Source organism: Calidris pugnax, unplaced genomic scaffold (assembly GCF_001431845.1).
Source record: "Calidris pugnax isolate Ruff unplaced genomic scaffold, ASM143184v1 scaffold63, whole genome shotgun sequence".
Classification (NCBI taxonomy): Eukaryota; Metazoa; Chordata; class Aves; order Charadriiformes; family Scolopacidae; genus Calidris; species Calidris pugnax.
Window position 1 is genome coordinate 3,395,313 of NW_015090852.1, and position 18,121 is coordinate 3,413,433.

General features: G+C 47.9%; 1 protein-coding gene across 3 annotated transcripts; it reads right to left on the reverse strand.

The window, feature by feature from the left end:
- Positions 1-4: 4 nt before the first annotated feature.
- On the reverse strand, positions 5-15,013 carry SCYL3 (SCY1-like, kinase-like 3). Of its 3 annotated transcripts, XR_001412232.1 has the most exons (14): positions 14,717-15,013; positions 13,682-13,867; positions 12,915-13,028; positions 11,911-11,967; positions 11,045-11,147; positions 10,334-10,445; positions 9,593-9,670; positions 7,288-7,427; positions 6,387-6,574; positions 5,690-5,861; positions 3,392-3,535; positions 2,048-2,784; positions 410-755; positions 5-184 (listed from the first exon to the last, which is right to left on the reverse strand). XR_001412232.1 is itself a non-coding variant. In XM_014943546.1 (13 exons), exons 1-13 carry the CDS (start codon positions 14,879-14,881, stop codon positions 693-695), a joined length of 2,259 nt encoding a protein of 752 aa, XP_014799032.1. In that variant the 5' UTR covers positions 14,882-15,013; the 3' UTR covers positions 329-692. The 3 variants fall into 3 exon arrangements, 2 of the variants coding, with proteins under 2 accessions (XP_014799032.1, XP_014799033.1); XM_014943546.1 differs by lacking the exon at positions 5-184 and having other exon boundaries at positions 329-755; XM_014943547.1 differs by lacking the exons at positions 5-184; positions 9,593-9,670 and having other exon boundaries at positions 329-755.
- Between the last annotated feature and the right edge of the window lie 3,108 nt (positions 15,014-18,121).

The window sequence follows — 18,121 nt, forward strand, 5'->3', positions numbered from 1 at the left end:
AGGCTCTACGCTGTTCTCTGAACATACCTCTGCTGTTGGTTCCACTCCACGCTAGGGTCATCTTTTAAGGTGATCTTTATTAGTCACCATTTAAAGCAGAAAGAATGCAGTGCTTAAGCAGCTGGTGTTCAGTGGTCCTTCACTGCACGGTTCCTAGTACCTCTTGTGCCACTGACTGACAGAACTATATAAAAAGAAATAAATAAGTTGAGTAAAAACTGCACGTTCATCTTAAAATCATCTCTTAGCTAAAAAGTTAAAAAGGAGCCATTTGTAAGGGCTCTACTTTTCTGGGGGGAAAAAAAAAAAACAAAAGCAAAAGGGCACATTAACCAAGGAACTCAGTGTGACTTTCATTTATTGTCATCAGTTTTTCAGAGCAGGGATGAGTTGTGGAACAATCGCTTACGCCGCTCTTGGCCTCCAGTAGCACGTCAGCACCAACACCCCCATCACGCTGTTCCTCTCTCTGGTAGCAGTGGCACGTACCACAGCTGGGCATATTGCTTGAGTGCAGGCCTCACCCCTGCAGGTTTTGGCACAGACTGGAAAGGAGCATCCATTGCAAGAGATCAGGCCCCACGGGATCTTGCTGCCCGCTGCAGCAAGCGCCTGCTTTCTGGCAAAAGCAGTGCTGAGGTACTTATCCATTGTACTGGGGAAGCAGATTGCCTCTGTCTCTTTCAGTCCTGTTACCAGTTAGCATCATCTTCCCAGTTCAACTCCTCTTCTTCACCCCAGCCTGCAGCTTCAGCCTAGAATGATGTAAAATTATCAACAGTAAGACACGTGTACTGTATTTCTGTACTTAGCACAGCCACAGGAGCCAAGCAGTAGCCTGTGTGGCTTGCAATGGCACAGCAAGACATTCAGCCAGAATGCCAAAAGCCTGTCCTAAGACCAAAAATGAAGTGCCAGTTTTTGCAGTGTTCTGTCTTAAAGAACTTTTAACTACAAAAGGCAACACCTTAAAGACAACAGCAAACTAATAGGGAGAGTCTCTTATTAAAGCAAGAACTGTTTGTACCAAACTCACTTTCCATTAAGAACAGGATGCTGTGAACTAGATCATTTCTTTCCCCCTAGGAAACAGCTGCTGTCCTGCTCTGTTCCAATACTATGACTCTGATTTCACCCATCCACTGACACAGCTCTTCTACTCCACAGCACTGACTGACTCCTCAAAAAATGGGCTTGATACCACAACAGCGCTTTTTAAAAAATCAAGTGTGCCATTTTAAAATGTCATAAACAACTTCAGTTTACATCCAAGGCTCCTCTCCCCATGCTACCTGCTGCTCCTGGGGTAGCTCCCTTGAGGCTGAATTAGCAAAACAACTCGAAATCAACACCTATTCCCTAATGGAATTACATGTTCAGGTGGCAGGGTTGGGAGTGCTACTTCCCCTCCTAAGAAACAGAGGCAGTCTCTGTGATGAGGCTAGAGGGATTTACTTGCTTACTTAAAAAGGCAGTTTTATAATCCTCCTTGTTCTCTGAAATGGAGAAATAGCTATTCTTTCACAAAAACAAGCACCCAGAAAGCTTTATTCTGTAATCCAGAGTTCTGGTTTCCTGGTCCTGTATTTAGGTTTTCCTAGAAGAGCCAGGAGCATCCTGGCAGACTCCTGAGCATCCTCTGTGCTTGAAAGCCCCTTCAGTTTGTGCACGGGGCCGTTCAGCAGACAGGATCCAGCCTCATTTTACCTGTCCGATAAATCAAGTCTCTTCCAAGTCTCCCTATCTTTGCATCTGGGATACAACAGCACTAATTAAAAACTGCAGTTAAAACTCCTTAGTCGGTGCCTTTAGTAGTGTTTACAAGACCATTCCCTCTCTGTTTCTTAACACAGTTCTCTTGCTGCTGTATTAACAGCCCACTGAACTACCTGGTGAGATGCATCAGTTGGAGCAGAGCCCCTTGTATTCACAGGTGAAGACTCAACTGTACAGTCATGCTGCTAACACTTCCTCAGGTTACCCACCACCTACACCGTGTGTTGTGCTATGTAGTGTGCAGTCATTTAAACCCCATTTAGCCTCCTACCTCAATAACATCAGCCGCTGCAAATTTGGATGAAAACAGCACATTCTGGGAGGCACCTTCTCTGCTGGACACTACACCGGAGTGGCTGGGAACAACTGCTTCTGTCCTCTCTTCAGGTAAAATCAAGACAGCTGAAGAAGGTTTAATGTCCGGGATCATGTCAGCAAACCAGTCCAGCTCAGGGTCTTGCACAGGTTTCCTCTTCACTTTGATTGTGAATTCTTCTCCCAGGCCAGACTCTGATGAAGACTTCAACCTTTCCTGGAAGGTTGTTTTTGGCAGCACAGTTCCTCCCGGTTGTTCCTGGTGGTCCCACTCGTCGTTGCTCCAGCTGTTCCCGGGGCAGGACTTTGGGGGGGGACTCAGTCTGAGGCTTTTGAATTCTTTGCCGAGTTGATGGGTACCTGGCAGAGGCCTTGGTGTTTCAACCGCATCAGTTTGTGTCACAGTGAGGCAGTTCCCTGAAGACCGTTCAGGACTAGGGCTGCTGGGCTCAAAGTCATCCCAAGGCTTCTCATCTACAGCAGGTTCAGCAAAATAAGGTCCCACACTGCCCCGCGGCTCTCGGGGCCGAATTTGAATGTTTACTGTTTTCTCAGTGTCTGTCTCCTCTGGCTCACTCCAGTCTGGCCACTCCTCTGCTGGCTTTTCAGAAGTAGTCAAAGAGCTCCTGCTGCTCCCTAGTGTATTAATGCTCCCAGGAATCCCATTCAGGGGGCACGGAGCGTCTTGCTCACCTGTGGAAGACAAAGGCTTTAGATACTCCTTTCAAGAGAGCAAGTGCAGAGACAAAGTTGTGCCTAAAACTCCTTGACATCACAGGTAGCACCTGCCATGGAAATAAGCCAGTAATGCTGACTGGAAAGCTGCTTCAGTGCTAAGCTCATCTTGTATCAGAAAGCACGGCCACCTTCCTGCTTGCAAAGGAGCCTTATTCATCTCAAAGCCCCGGGGGCAGTGAAAGCTGACTGCTGATCAGCAATAGGCGACTGAAAAAAGGCCATAAAAGTAAACTGAGCCAGTTCCTGAGGCCAGAGAATGAGCTGACCTATAAATCTACTGTATCTGTCGAGCTATGGGAAGGGTGAAAAAGCACAGCAGAGAACCTGCCGTAAGGAAACAGAAATTCAAGGCTGGCCACCAAGTCACCAGTCCATAGATCAGATTCCCAAATAACTATTACCTAGGAATCCAAGGGTCACACTCTCATTCCTTCACTGTTACATTCCTGGGTTGACTGAATCTTTTAGATCAGCACATTGGAGAAATTAACATCTTTTCAAGCAACGCTTCATTTGTAGAACATTTGATTTCTAAAAAGGAAGAGCTAGGGCTGAGATTTACCTGTCTTCAAAGCCAGGGGATTGTCTTGTCGCACAGCAAACTTCTTGACAGGTACATTTCCAGAGATGGGGAACACACTAGAATGGTTCTTCAAGGGCCGAGAGGTTTGATTTCTCTGATTGCTTACCACGTGGCTGGGGGAGTCTGCAGGGATAAAAGAAAAGAAAAGGCACCAAGTCCACAAGGTGTGTTGTCAGTCTGAGCTGAAACTGCCCACAGCATCGCAACGGTCTTATTTCCAATGCTGACGTGCAATACTGACTGAAGATTGGCACAGCAAGGCAACAGCTGCACCTCTTCAGCTGTAGATTTTTATTTTACAGAATCACAGAATCTAGGTTGGAAGGGACCTTAAAGATCATCTTGTCCAACCGTCAACCTAACTGACAAAAATAGACACCCACACAACAAACAAGGAGCATCATCACTAAACCATACCTCCCAGCACTACATCAACCTGTCTTTTGAACACCTCCAGGGATGGTGCCTCAACCACCTCCCTGGGCAGCCCATTCCAATGGCTGATAACCCTTTCAGTGAAAAATTTTTTCCTAATATCCAGCCTGAACCTCCCCTGGCACAACTTGAGGCCATTTCCTCTTGTCCTGTCGCCTGTGACTTGAGAAAAGAGACCGACCCCCACCTCTCTACAACCTCCTTTCAGGAGTTGTAGAGAGTACTCCTCTGTTCCTGCCACCTGTAGCTCTTGCCAGTACAAAGTTTAGGCCGCTGTAAATGGTCAGGTTTTGCTGATACGTTCTTTCAAGAAATACACAATGAACAAACTGATTATGATCAGATCCTTAAAAACCGCTGTCTGCCACCTGGCTGAATCCAAGATCCCAGCTTCTGTACTGCACACCATCACAAATCCCCTGTTATCTGCCTCCTACAAAAGCACAGCACTGATAGTCACAACAATTCAAAGCATAACCAAACTCACGTGACTACACAAACCCTCTTTTAAGTTTGGGCAGGAGCAAAGCAGCTACAGGAACGAGAGTCTCCACCCTGAAGGCTGTGCCAACAGCCTCCCTCGTATCACAGCTGAAGTGAGGTGGCAATAAATGCCACAACTTTGAAGCAGCACAAGGGAGGTTTGTTTTGCTGGGCCAGTGATAACAACTTGGCAAGCACCTGGTTCCAGTTCATTTTTGGTGATTCACCAGCACCAGGCTCAGCTGTGTGAGGCCCTGTAGCCACCACCCCAGAACAGCGTGGTTTGGGCCAGTGCTACATCTGCTTCCACATGGCTCACCTGTGGGCCCTGCACAAGGACTGCAATTAACACATAAAATTCACCCTTTCCCCGAAGTGCCCTTGATAAAAGGTGCATCCTTTTAGGGGCTTAAGCAAACAGCTTATTAAGCCTCACGTATTCAGCCTCTAGTACTGTTTTTTTGCAGATAATCACTTACATTTAAGGACAAAGGTGGTTTCTTTTGCTGTTTGTCAATAGTTTAATTGGGTCTAATTTTAAATATATTCTGAAAAATAAACCTGGTCTTAGCATGCAATCCAAAGGTTTTTATTTACTATAGCCTACTAAAATAATGTAAAGCAAAATAATGCAATGAGCCATCCACAGATTTTAATAAAGGGTGGTAGCTGTCAGTACACACATCATCAGGAAGAGAACATTTATACTTAAACTAATCTCTATCACGCGTTTCATTTGATATCTATGTGTCTAAAGCAGAACAAATGCTGATTCTTCCCTCCAGTTACAAGCATTCTTAGTTTGAATATCCAGAAAAGCTTTCCCTTAGTACAGCTGGTTCCAAGTTATCTAGCAGGTGCAGGGACTATTTTCTTCATTTGTATTAGCTGAAAAACCTCCTGAGAGCTGAGAAAATAGGGAAGTTCGTATTCCTTTTCCAATCTATGAACAGAAATTGGGGGAACAGGATGAGATTTACTGTTTTTAAAACTGTGAAGGATAGAGGGAATATTAAACAACTATCTGGATAAATACAGAAATCCTTTAGAAGGGCAGTGTAGTTTTTCTGCCAAACGTACACACATTTAATCTCCTTTGCTTACGGAAATTCTTAAACTGAAGATATTTAAAATTTTTCTCCCCACATATTTCCTATATTTAAAATGCTTTTATATAACTCCTCTTATGACATCAATTCTGTATTTGTAAGCAGCCAGCACCAATTTTAGAATTAATGTTTAACTGCAAATTAGCTTCTTTCAATTAACTTGTTACCAGCGAAAGATTAATCATCCAAGAAATTCTGTCTGTCGGTTGGACAGAACGGGCAAGAATCCCAAGAGCACCCTGTCATTTACCTTCTGGGGAGAGATCAGCAGTTTTCATGAAACTTGGTGCAGAGCTTTTGAAAATCTTCGTTCTTTCTCCACCTACAACTACTTCAGGTCCAAGCAGGGAGACGAGAACTGCCAAGCTGTGCAGCGTTATCGCGACGATGGAGTCACTGGTATCTCGAAGGCCCAGCAATACCTACATTGAGAACATGATCATGTTACCAAGAACAGAAAATTCTGCATTTTCACTTCTTTCCCCTTTAAATATTTGCAGCACATTTCACTTCTACAATCTGCCACAGCTCTCAGAAGATACTGGACATTATTGTGTAGCATAAAACTGGCCTTCCACTTCGTGTTACAAGCTAAAGGATCCCAGTGCCTGGTGAGCACTGGACCCTAAAGCCAAGGCACCCTGAGCTCATACCAATCATCCCTCCATTCCTGACAGCTGTGGTGTGAAACAAGGAGTCTCTTGTTGTGAAGCTGCCAGTCAAGGCCAATGGATACCAGCAGAAGTGCTGGGCGTGTGACAGAGGGCATTGGGTTTAACAAAACAGTACTCCAGATCAGGATGGGGTGTAAAGGTTAGGGCTTGCGTGGAAAGGAAGTTGCAAACCATTTGTGGCCAGCACTGCAAGATCCTAACTTTAAGAACCAAGACAACCAGCAGAAAACCCACATTCTAGGATATACCACGTATTGTTTTGCTGTCCTTAACCTGGGGCAATATGATGTTTTTCAGCTCCTCCCGAGAGAACAGTTCTGCGTAGGCGTGAATGTGAGACAGCAACACCATCCGAACGTGCTCCTCGTGAACCTCAAACAGCTTCAGCAGCACAGGGATGACGTGTGTCTGGAACAAGGCTGGGGACAGGAGGCAGCTGGTCTGGTTTTCTCCAATTTGCTCTAGGGAGGAGAGGTGAAGATGGGAAAAGGCTGCTTCAATAACGAGAGACAGCTCACCCAAAAGCTACTCACTGAGAAAACAGCACAGCTGAGATCTACAGTGTCACCCCACTGCCAGGTCTGATTCTTTGGCAGCTGCTTGGGGTGGCAGGAGGAGAGGCAGCAGTGCCAGTGTCCATTGCTCCATGGCAGTGGCTCTGAACACAGAAGTTAAAACAGTCACAGGTGTTGCTTGGCTGAAACACCAGTAGCTGTTTAGGAAAAACTGGAAGAGAGAGGAGGCAAAGAGCATGGCCAAAGATAGCCAGGGATCCAGCAAGATGTGCTGAGCAGCCCTTAGAGAGGAAAGGAGAAGAGACTGAGCACCCTCCCAGGAGAATGAGTGCAGTGGCAGAAGAAAAAAGGTCAGGGAGGGTAGGGGAAAGGCGAGAAGAGGGATATGCTGTGAGCCACCTGTGGTGGGCAGATGGGGTGACACATAAACCTGGGGAACAGCCCAGGCAATTCCCAGTTCTCTTCCCAGCATCAGGAGAGCAGTGGAAAGCTCTGTAAATGGGGAAGCACACAGCTCTCCTTTCCAGTTCTGTACGTTACAGTATTTGTTCTGGTTAAATAAACACCCCCTATTCCCTTAATTCAATGGAACAACCACTCTGTATTCATTTCAAACTTATCAGTAATAATTCCAAAGAGAGAAAGTATTTAAAGGTCACCTTTCTTTGGACCCAGCAGATGAGGAAGAAAACTCTTGACAGCTACAGGTTCTGCAAAGACGAGCTGATTGAGAAGAAGCGGCACCAGCCGTGACGCTATCAGCTCCTCTGACAGGCCAGCCACCCTGTCCAGCAGGAACCTGCATTCCAGGAGAGAACAATTAGTATCAAGGCAGCCTCCTGTGCATTTACAACTGTCTCCCTTAACATCACTTTCCCCTCTTTTTGTGTCTGCCTCATCTCCTAGAGACAAAGTCCCATCGCAGCCTCTGGCTCTGTGCGTGCACTAACCCAGAAGGACAAGGCTTTGCTCCTGCCTGAGGCAAAGAGGACACAAAGTGGGAGCCAGAGACACTGTAAAACCCACAGCCAGATCACAGCCTGTCACGAGCAGCTGGTATCTCCCATGAAGTGCTACAGCATTAAACTGCAGAAGACAACTGTCCTCTCACCCCACAACCTGGTGCCTCACAAGATTTTTTTCCTACTGCTTGAGAAAAGACTGTTTTACCCACCACACACGACAAGTTTCCCTCGCAAAAAGGGAATCCCCCTTTGAAACCACTTCCATCCAAATATATTTTAGAGGTGGCCAACAAAGCATGGCTTGGGTTTATTTAAGTCACAGAGTTTGATTTTGTGCAACTGCTTCTCCTTGTAGGATTTTAATTTTCAAAATATCAGTAGGAGTTACTCATTTATTTTAGGCTTGGAGGAGACTAAAAGCAATACTGCATATGCTGTGAAAGCCCCTCTGCCTGATAAAGGGGCAACACTCCCATATCTTTAAGCAAAGCATTCACTCCCTCCCTCAGTAAACACTGCTCTTACAGAGATAGTGGGAACCACCCTGAATGCTCCTAAGGTCCCCTTTCTCCTCCTGTTTCCTCCACTTAGTCTCAAACTAGTGAAATCAAAATAGCATTGCAACTGATGGTGACCACAGAAGCATAAAACAGGCAGGAAAATAGCTCTGTAAGAACACCCAGGTTCTTTTATATGGAAAAAAAAGAAAGAAAAACTCAGCTTCTCCCTTTTTCAGGCCCAGATAATACCATCACTACACAGAAGCTTCCCTTACAGAAAACTTCTTGGGGACTGTGACAATACAATCTCCTGCAGATGCTGCACGGCTGCAGCTGAGACATCCATTACAGACAACACCTTCACCCAGACTGGGCTGGCACCACAAGATTAATTCACCCAATATGTCTTATTGAAAACTCCTTCCTTAGCAGTTTTAAGATCTGCCTAAATGGAAAAAAAAAATTCAGCCTCAAGAGGTGCCTGGTGCTAGATTTCTCCTTTTTTTGCAAAGTCACATCTAAAATAGAGCTACTTCGCAGAATGAGGCAAGAGGAAGATTCTTTTTTTTCCAGCACATTAAGAGCAGCTCTCTGATATTTTAGAGGACTTGGGAAGTGGGCAAGCAGACAGCCTTTGTGTAAAGCAACAGGGCCCTGCCACAGCTCCAGTGAGGAACTGCTCACCAGAGCCTGAGCAGATGAGCTTTTAGGCTGTGCTCCTTCCTCTACAGCAATGCTACAGCACACAAATGGGCTTTTCAAGTGATTCCTGCTTAACCATGGTGCAGTGGGAGACAGGACAGCACTGCTAAAGTGGGCAGAAGAGAACCTGAATAATTTAACTTCTGCTAATAACAGCAGCGTTACGCCCCACAAAGTGCATTAACTCCATTAGAACATGGACAACGGAAAAATTATTTCCTTTTCGTACTCCTGGAAAAGCTTCTGTTCTTGGCCCTGCAGGAGTTCAATCCAGCTGCCAGCAGGCAGATGGGATTCAGGAAAGCACACCTGAAGTGATGCACGTCACTACAGTCCAGTTTCTGACTGATTCTCCAGTGACAGCAATTGGTCTGCAGCCGGTAAAACCACTGCTCTCCGTACGGCTGCGCACAGCGTCACTCCGGAGGCTGGTGAGGATCAGAATGATGCAGAGCCCAGCAGGTTCCACTCCTCCCAAACACCAAACCATTCACAACAAACTGGGAAAGGAGGAAGTGAATAGTTTCCTGTTTGATGTGATCATTATTTTGGCTGGAGTACCCAAAATATTGCAGAGCAAACAATGTTCTGCCAAAGCAATCAAAATCTGGCACCTGAGGAACTACTGTTCCGGCTTCCCAGGTCTCCCCCCTCTCAGTCCCATTTGGCAGAGGTATTTCTGAAGTAAGAAGCTTCCAGATTACAGTTCCTTCACTTCTACCGTCCCCCCTCTCAGTCCCATTTGGCAAAGGTATTTCTGAAATAAGAAGCTTCCAGATTACAGTTCCTTCACTTACTTGAAAAATTCAGTTTTTTCCTCCTCAGACTTTAGCGTTAAGGTTTTCAGAAAGTTCACAACTTCCAGAAAATCATTCCTAAGCACAAAAACACCGGCTGTCAAGCGTTATTGATGCTTAAACCACCCACAAGTAAGATGGCTGTCAAGCGTGATCCTTATTGATGCTTAAACCACCCACAAGTAAGAGACTGCAAGTGCCCACCCTTCATTTAGCAGACAGAACTGGACAGAAGGACTCAAGATAAATGCCAGTGGACCAACAATGTCAGCATGGGGATGTGACCTGTTACCCAACAGCTGCACCTGCACAGGGCTGCACTTAGCAATCCACAGGAAGACCTGGGCATCAGCCACCTCTGACCACCTTCCTGGGGCAATGAACAGAAGGAAGTGCCACCCAGAGAAGCACTCAGGTGACAGCAGATGCAGGTCTCTCTGGATTACCTCGGAGCCTGCTTTGCTCCAGCAATATCGCTGATGATTTTGTTTTCTAGAGCATTTCCCACCAGTTCCCATGAGCTTGGGGAGATCCAACTGACTGTGTGTGACTAAGGACACGCTTCTGTCACCACCGCTGGCTCTGCGCCTCATTTGGAAGGCTGATAATGATTTCTTAATTTAAGGAGCCTCTTTGACAAAGAGGTAGGGATTAAGTCTGCACTTCCCATCTGATAAGTAACACCTTCAACAAATTAAGATGTTTGCCACAGAAATTGGAGCAGGATATTCCTTTCCTTACCTGAAGAACTCGTGAGACAGTAAGCTGGACAGTGGTGGACGACACTTTGGATCTGGATTCAGCAGCGTACAGTGCAAGGTTTGCTGAAAGCTGGAGAGGATGTCTGCTGAAACTGAAAGCCAGAGCACCCACAGTTAGATTTCTCACTCAACACTGACAAAGCTATGTTTAGGAGCCCTCCACCCTCCCAAAAAACTTAGTTTTAGAAGCTCTATTTGATAGCAAAATTGCTCATATATGTCTAAAAGGGAAGGTAACATTTCCATTTCTCTCCCTAAGCTTCTTGGCTGTTGGGGACCCGAGGAGTGCTACTGTCCTCCAAGAAACTTCCTGCCCCATCTCTGCTAGAAGGCAGCAGCTCTGGCTCTGCTGTGATACACAACATCCATGCACCCACCCCCATAACCCTTGATGAAACACCTGGTAGGTCAGAAACCAAGGGAAGCCCTGACTGTAACTGAGCAGATTTGGGAGTGCTCATGTTTCACAGGCTGGTGACCTCCAGCTGTATCTGACCATGCTTAAATGCAGCAAGAGGGGGATGCAGGAGAAGCTGAAGCCTGTTTTTTAACCCAGCCAACATGAAAAACAACAGCCACAGAACCTGCAGCACATCTGTCAGCTGCAACAGGAGGCAAATGCTCAGTTGACACAGGCAAGGAAGAAGCTACAGAGGCCAGTCAACAGCAACATAAACGTGTCATTCCTTACCCTGATCATTAAGGACTGTCAGGAGGTTTTCCACCATCGTTCCAAAGGCGTAGGCATCCCTCGCGTGCCCATAGCTGTTGGGCAGAATTTTGAAATCTGCAGACTTAAAAAGCCAAAAAAAACCCCAAAAGATCAGCAAAGCAGGACTTTGTGAAATACTTGATAGTTTCCATGAATCTCTATTCCTCCCCCACCATATACGCTCTCAGATTCTTTTTATAGCACCGAAGCTCCACTAAGTACTCTACAAGTAGAATATTATGCTAAAAAAATCTCCACTGGGGAATTTATAGCCCACAGAGCAACTACACCACGCTGAAACAACTCCCCCATGAATGCACACAGCAATTGCAAGTCAACAACCTTCGGCATTTCTATGGAAACAGGTGTTAATTAGAGAGAAAGCAAGCACTCCGTTAAGATAAGCAACTCGTAGGATTCTTAATAGCTGGGAGGTTATTAACCAGTGAGGAAAAAGGAAGGCTGTTGTATGTGAGAGTTACACAACCGTGTGACTGCAGTGATCTGGGCAATCTCAGCAACTACTCTGTAATTTTTGCAAAGCTTTGGTGATTTAGAAGCATTAAAGCTGCAACACGAAGTGTTTGAAAAAATATTACGACAACCTGCTGTCCCACCACTCCTTATTCAGAATTTCACTTCCCTTTGCCCAACACCGTACCCAAAGCAGGGACGGGAGGGAAGCAGGGGAAAAAGGAAGAGGGTAAACCTCAGGTATTATCTAACAGCCACTTCCTCCCATTCAGCCATGAGGAAATAAAACATGTGAATGAAAACTATTTTCCAAACATGGCGCTTTTATTTGTTGCCACCAAGAAGTTCCTCCAGCAAGTGATGTTACTCACCATCTCCTCGCAAGGGATGCACGACTGGTCTCGTACCGACTTGACATGACACAGGAACTGGAAGAAAAGGGGAGACATGAGTTGCCTCCATCACTTACGCGTGCCAAGCATAAGTGCTCCTGCTCTGCCCCTGCCCCTGCCATCCAGGGCAGGCTGTGCTATGCTCTGCCCGGAGGGGAAGCACAAATGGACCAGGTGTGAAGCACCAAGGTGACAGAAAGGAACTTGAGGGCATCACACCCAACTCATCTCTTCAAGTCTTCAGTCCTATCATCCCACATGATCCAACTGGACGGGGAAAGGACTTCATGAGCTTTAGCAGTCAGTTTTTACTGCCGTGCTCTTTGCATTGTTGTGCACTGGTTGTGTGTCTGCCTGCTCCCTTCTGAAAGGTGATACACACCAGGGACACTCAGTCGTGAAAGATTTGTAGATCCTCTGGGAGAAAAGGCAATACACATTTCCAGCACAGTGCCAGGCTGCAGCAGTGACTCTGCACAGCACGCAGCACCAATCAAACCAGGAATTTTTATGCTAGGATCAGTAACAAGCAATGAAGATGCCAGCAGCAAAAGCTAAAGAGTCCTTTAAATTATTTTTCTTCTTGTTTCATTTCAACCTGGATCTTCCTGCTTCAAGGTAAAGCTTTTTTTTTGTTTTAGTGCATTTTCAGTTTGTTCTTAACAGTCCAGAGGAGCAAATTTCTCACTCTTTTCAGTCTTAACCTACCCTCCAGCCAGCAGTCTCCCTTAGAAAAGTGGCTGCTTTTTGGCTAATGGGGAATCAGTTTGTGTTTGTGTAGACAAACATAGTTTGTCTTACAGTTTTATAGTACAGTGTCCTCAGAGCAAAGATTCAGGTCAGAGCTGGAAGTGAGCCAACACAATTAATATTAAATGCAAGTAACTGGAAGGACTTGGGCCCTCACATCCATAGGTGGCCACCTTCAGCAGGCCAGGAGCCCTGGCCTGGGCATCAGAGGGTGTGCTTTGCTCGGGTCTTACCTCTGGGGTGGCTTCATTGAAATTACAGACTGTTTCCATTCCTCCCAGCTTCCAGTGCCCATCCTCACTTACAAACACAGATGATAAACAGACGTTGTTATGCGTTAGGTTTCCCTAAAACATAAAAAAAAATAAATAGGATAACAGGCTTGGGGATAGATGAGGACGGAAAAATCTTAATCAGGGCTAATTAGGTGCTGCGAGGTGCTGAGGAAAAGCAGCCAAAAAGCACACAGTTCTACAGGTCCTTCAGGATTTTGAAGATGACTGGTAGGTATTTGGCAGAAGGGCTGGGGTTTTAGAAGAGACAAAGCTCTAATTGTCACAGCCCTTGCAATGCAACTGTAAATCTCGAGAAGACATCCAACTATGAACACAAAGCCCAAAAGCTACACTCTGAGCTGGGATTAAACTGCAGGCCTGGGCAAACACACAGTGCCAAACCAGGGGAACGGTGACACCAATCTCTGACACGTGGCAACAGCTGTAAATAAATGCCAAGGCCAAACAATCCATTTCCCTCAAGTAAGAAGCACTGCAAGAAGATGTCAATTCATAACTTGGGAACTGCTCCCTTACTCCACAACCCACAGCATTTTCAATTACTGTTCCTCTTACAAAGCTGCCAATGATTTTAGCAGGTTTCTGTCTTCTTGTGAAAAACCAGGAATGAGACAGTCATCCAGGCAAGGCCAGATACAAGGCTCTACTGTCACGTTTCGTCTGGCTCCCCTCAAAGCCTGACAACTGCTGCTGGTGGTACCTACCCTGTCATGGAGGAAGATGAGTGCCAGCAACACGTCGTAGATCCCTGCGCAGATTTCTGCAGAAGAGAGGGTCTCCAGGACCATCTCCAAAGGCTTCACACGTTCTGTCACCAGGTGGATCCCATTTGCTTCCACGGTACAAGAGAGGAAGCGCAGAAGGCAAGGGTGGCGCAAGGTTTTCAGGTGCTTCCAGAAACAAGAGACATTTGTTAAATCTCATCCAAGGCATCTCTTTTGGCTGCAGAGCTTCGCTTTGTCCTTTCAGCCACATTTTTTGCTTGCATTTAGATAGCCCAGCCCTGCCTCTCACCACGCACTCAGCACACTCACTCCCTCACTCATTGCAGAACCTGTTATAACCCATCTACATAAAGTCTTACACGGAATAAACACAGTATTCTGACTAGGGTCCACCTAAGAAAGACTCTCTGACTTAGATCTGCAGGACAAAAAAAATTTTTTCACTGAAAGGGTTATCAGCCATTGGAATGGGCTGCCCAGGGAGGGGGTTGAGGCACCATCCCTGGAGGTGTTCAAAAGACGGGTTGATGTAGTGCTGGGAGGTATGGTTTAGTGATGGTGATGCTTCTTGTTTGTTGTGGGGGTGTCTATTTTTGTCAGTTAGGTTGACGGTTGGACAAGATGATCTTTAAGGTCCCTTCCAACCTAGAAGATTCTGTGATTCTGTGACAAGACCAGGACTCTGCACAGTAATGCAGGTACTGCTATCCAAACACCACCTCCCACCACCACTCACACTGTGCAGCACACGATGAGCTTCGTGGCTGCTGACCCCCTTCTTCCCCCTGCACGGCAGCTGTTGGTGGCCAGGGTGCTCACGTTGTGCAGCACACGATGAGCTTCATGGCTGCTGACCCCCTTCTTCCCCCCTGCACGGCAGCTGTTGGTGGCCAGGGTCAACTTCGACCTTTTCTCCTGTCCTTACTCCCGATTAATTAACAGATTCCCATCCCTCCCAAGACAAAAAGAGGGATAGCTCTCACAAGCCTATCCCAGGCACAGTCTCTACAGTACCTTGGCAGCTTTATTAACCTTATCTTCGTTCTCTCTCTTGTACACAAAGACCGAAGCACGTTTGCCATCTTGTAGCACGGCCGGATAAATGGTGTGTCCGGTTGGCAGCGTGAACGGTGGCTCCTCTAGCGCGTAGCTCTTCAAAGCGCTGTTCTCCGAGCCCATCACTTGCAGAGTTTGGCCCGTGTAGAGGTTCCCTCTTGATGACAAACAGGCCTCCGGGTGAAGGAAGATCTTTTTCAGGCAGATTCAGTCCCAGTGGGCACTGTGCACTTCGCCTTCAGAGCATTTTCTGAAAAGCACGAGACAGCCATGATGAACCTCCTCCCGCCAGCATCCTCTCCTTCAATTTCAGGACAAGAATAAAATACCCAAAAAATCCATTATAAGGGAAACTGAGAGTCCACACAAGTGTTCAGATCAACAGGTGAGCAGCTCTCTAGCTGTGGAGCAAGGGCTGCACTGGCACCTGTGCCAGCATCACCACCAGACATCACCAGCTCTGCCACAGATGAATGGACAGCACGGCATCCACAACTAGTCCTTCACCTGGCTACTAAACCTAGAATCCACCAGACCCACGACCCACCAATACCCCCAGCCGTGCAGACACCTACTCCAGAGGTTTAATTCAGACTAAACCCAGTCAGGAACTGTGACTGCCACTGCCTTGGGGGACAAGAAGTCCCCAGCCATCTTAAAAGCAGCCATTCCTCAGTTCTCCAAGCCACAGAAGGCGCCAGTGAAGCTATAGCCAGGTAACCTCCTCCAGCAGCATGCTCTCTCTCCCCATTACCTTCTCTCCATCTGACAAGTATTCCATCTGCCTGCCAACCCTTCCTTCCTCCCTCCCACAGCCTCTGTCAGGAAGAGGCTGACACAGATTTTTGTGCTGCTTCCTCACAGACAAAACTGGTGAAACAAACACGCTGATTGCAGGGGCTCTTTCAGAAAACACTGACCGAGCACCCGCTCTGTCATCAGGCTCGTGATCACAGGCTACGGGTGAGACTGAACACCAGTCTGCAGACAGAGGTTCCCAAACCACCTTCAGTATTGAGAGGAGAGAGCAAAACCTGTTTTCAGGAAAAGAGGGGGAAAACATTGCCCACCCCCATGCATTTTTTGCATCTAAAGAATCGCTTTACGGCTGGGCATTGCTCTGCATTCTCTGCTCTTTTCAGCTTTGCCAGCTCTACTGTGGTTATTTTTCAGTCAGATTTTGCACAGGACACCTGAAAGTATCTACACTGACCTAGCGGCCCACGCTCCTCCAAATCCACACGGACATATCCGTCAGTTACAAATTTGGCTTTGGGGATGCCCCCCAGTTCAGAAGCACGGTATCACCAGAGTCACTCACAGAACTGCCCCCTGATGCCACCGTACCACCACCAGCTCCAAACGACCATCCCTGGCTCCAGGTAATGGCCTCTCAGGAGGAGCCCCGCAACTCTCGGTGTCAAACGCCCAACGCCTTCAAGCAAGCAGCCTCCAACAACCAAGGGGCAGCAGCAGCCTGTGGAAACAGGGGCCATGCTTTTGAGGAGCACGTCAGCTTCGCCAAACCATGGCTTGGCTTCTTCTCTTTTTCACAGCACTCCCAAACGTGCCGGCCACTGAAACTCCTGCAGGCAAAAGCATCTGCGCAGGTGTACGCCCAGGTGTGGCTGAAGCCCATGGAGGAATTATTTTGACACTAAAATAAAGTGACAGTCGCACTACAGTGTGCAAGGACCACACACTACCACTCTTATTGTGGGTTAAGAGCATCAAGAAGAGTGTGACCAGCAGGTCAAGAGAGGTTATCTTGCCCTTCTACTCTGCCCTGGTGAGGCCCCATCTGGAATACTGTGTCCAGTTCTGGGCTCCCCAGTTCCAGAAGGACAGGGAACTGCTGGAGAGGGGACAGCAGAGGGCCACAAAGATTATTAAGGGCCTGGAGCATCTCCCTTATGAGGAGAGGCTGAAGGACTTGGGTCTTTTTAGTCTGCAAAAGAGAAGGCTGAGGGGGGATCTGATCAATGCTTATAAATACTTAAAGGGAGGGTGTCAGGAGGATGGGGCTGGTCTTTTTTCAGTGGTGCCCAGGGACAGGACAAGAGGAAATGGGCACAAACTTGAGTATAAGAAGTTCCACCTAAACATTAGGAGGAACTTTACTGTGAGAGTGGCAGAGCCCTGGAACAAGCTGCCCAGAGAGGTGGTGGAGTCCCTATTTCTGAAGACATTCAAAACCCGCCTGGACACGTTCCTGTGCAACCTGCTCTGGGTGGACCTGCTCTGGCAGTGGGGTTGGACTAGATGATCTCCAGAGGTCCCTTCCAACCCCATGTGATTCTACGATTACCCACACTATAACCCTTTAATATCTTATTTTCAATAAACTGTAAACATGAGCATTAGCAACGCATGGTGCACCTTGAGACAGAGCGGAGCTCCCCAGGGAAAGACAGAGGGAACATTAGATGCAACGCGTGGTGCACCTTGAGATGGAGCGGAGCTCCCCAGGGAAAGACAGAGGGACCGGTCGTTAAGAACAATTTGGGCTTGCTACCATAAACTGTGTTAGAGTTGGAATTTCAATGTAGCTTCTTTATGGAACGATAACCCTCTGCACACGAGGCATCTACCCCAAACACGTACACCGAGCCCTGTCACTCCACGGCCAGGAGTGAGGTGGTTCCCCACCGCCTCCTGTGCCAGCAGAACCTCCTGGAAGCCGCCATTGGAGGCTCTGAAGGGGCTGGGGTTTCCCAACAGGGCAAGTACAGGTGGCCAGCGGGCACCTTGCGCAAGCAGCGCCACGGAGGCGGCCAGGCGGGCGGGCAGCAGGCAGCAGCCTCCCCGGGAGAAGGGTATCATGTTGTCCCACCTCCCGAAGGACAGCTCAACCCTGGACACGGGGCGTGGGGAGAAGCGCCTGCATTTCATCAGGGAGGGCTCCCCGAGAAACCCCCGGGTGACACCACAGCACCGCTGCCGGCCCACAGCCACCCAAAACAACTACCGGTATTTGCTTTTTTTTTATCTTTTTTTCCGCCTTTTTCCCCCCGGACAGCCAGCTTTTTGCCGTCACCGACCCCCGCACCGTCACCATTCCCCGAGCACCTGCCCGGGGCGAGGCCTGAGGCACCGGCTCCAGCCCCCGCCGCCCACCGGCCCAAGCCGGGGGCCGAGTGCCCGTGGGTCGGGGCAGGCCGAAGACAGGCGGGGGACACCGACCCCGGGTCCCGGGGACGACCGGCGGGCTGGGGAGCGGAGCCCCGGTAACCCCCCTTCACTGCCTCCCCCTTCCCCTGCCAGCCCACCCTCATTAGCGGCCTCCGCCATTAACCCCTGCCACCTTTCACTACCTGCCCCCCGCCATCAGCCCCTGCCACCTCACGCCACCGGCCCCTGTCA

What these genes read in the sequence shown, in the direction of transcription:
- SCYL3 (XM_014943546.1), bottom strand. Translation starts at nt 14,881, where the DNA reads ATGGGCTCGGAGAACAGCGCTTTGAAGAGCTACGCGCTAGAGGAGCCA. An exon ending in CTGTCTCACGAGTTCTTCAG is followed by an intron (nt 9,671 to 10,333) that starts GTAAGGAAAGGA and finishes TTTTGTGCTTAG; the next exon opens with GAATGATTTTCTGGAAGTTG. An exon ending in AAAACATCATATTGCCCCAG is followed by an intron (nt 5,862 to 6,386) that starts GTTAAGGACAGC and finishes TTCTCAATGTAG; the next exon opens with GTATTGCTGGGCCTTCGAGA.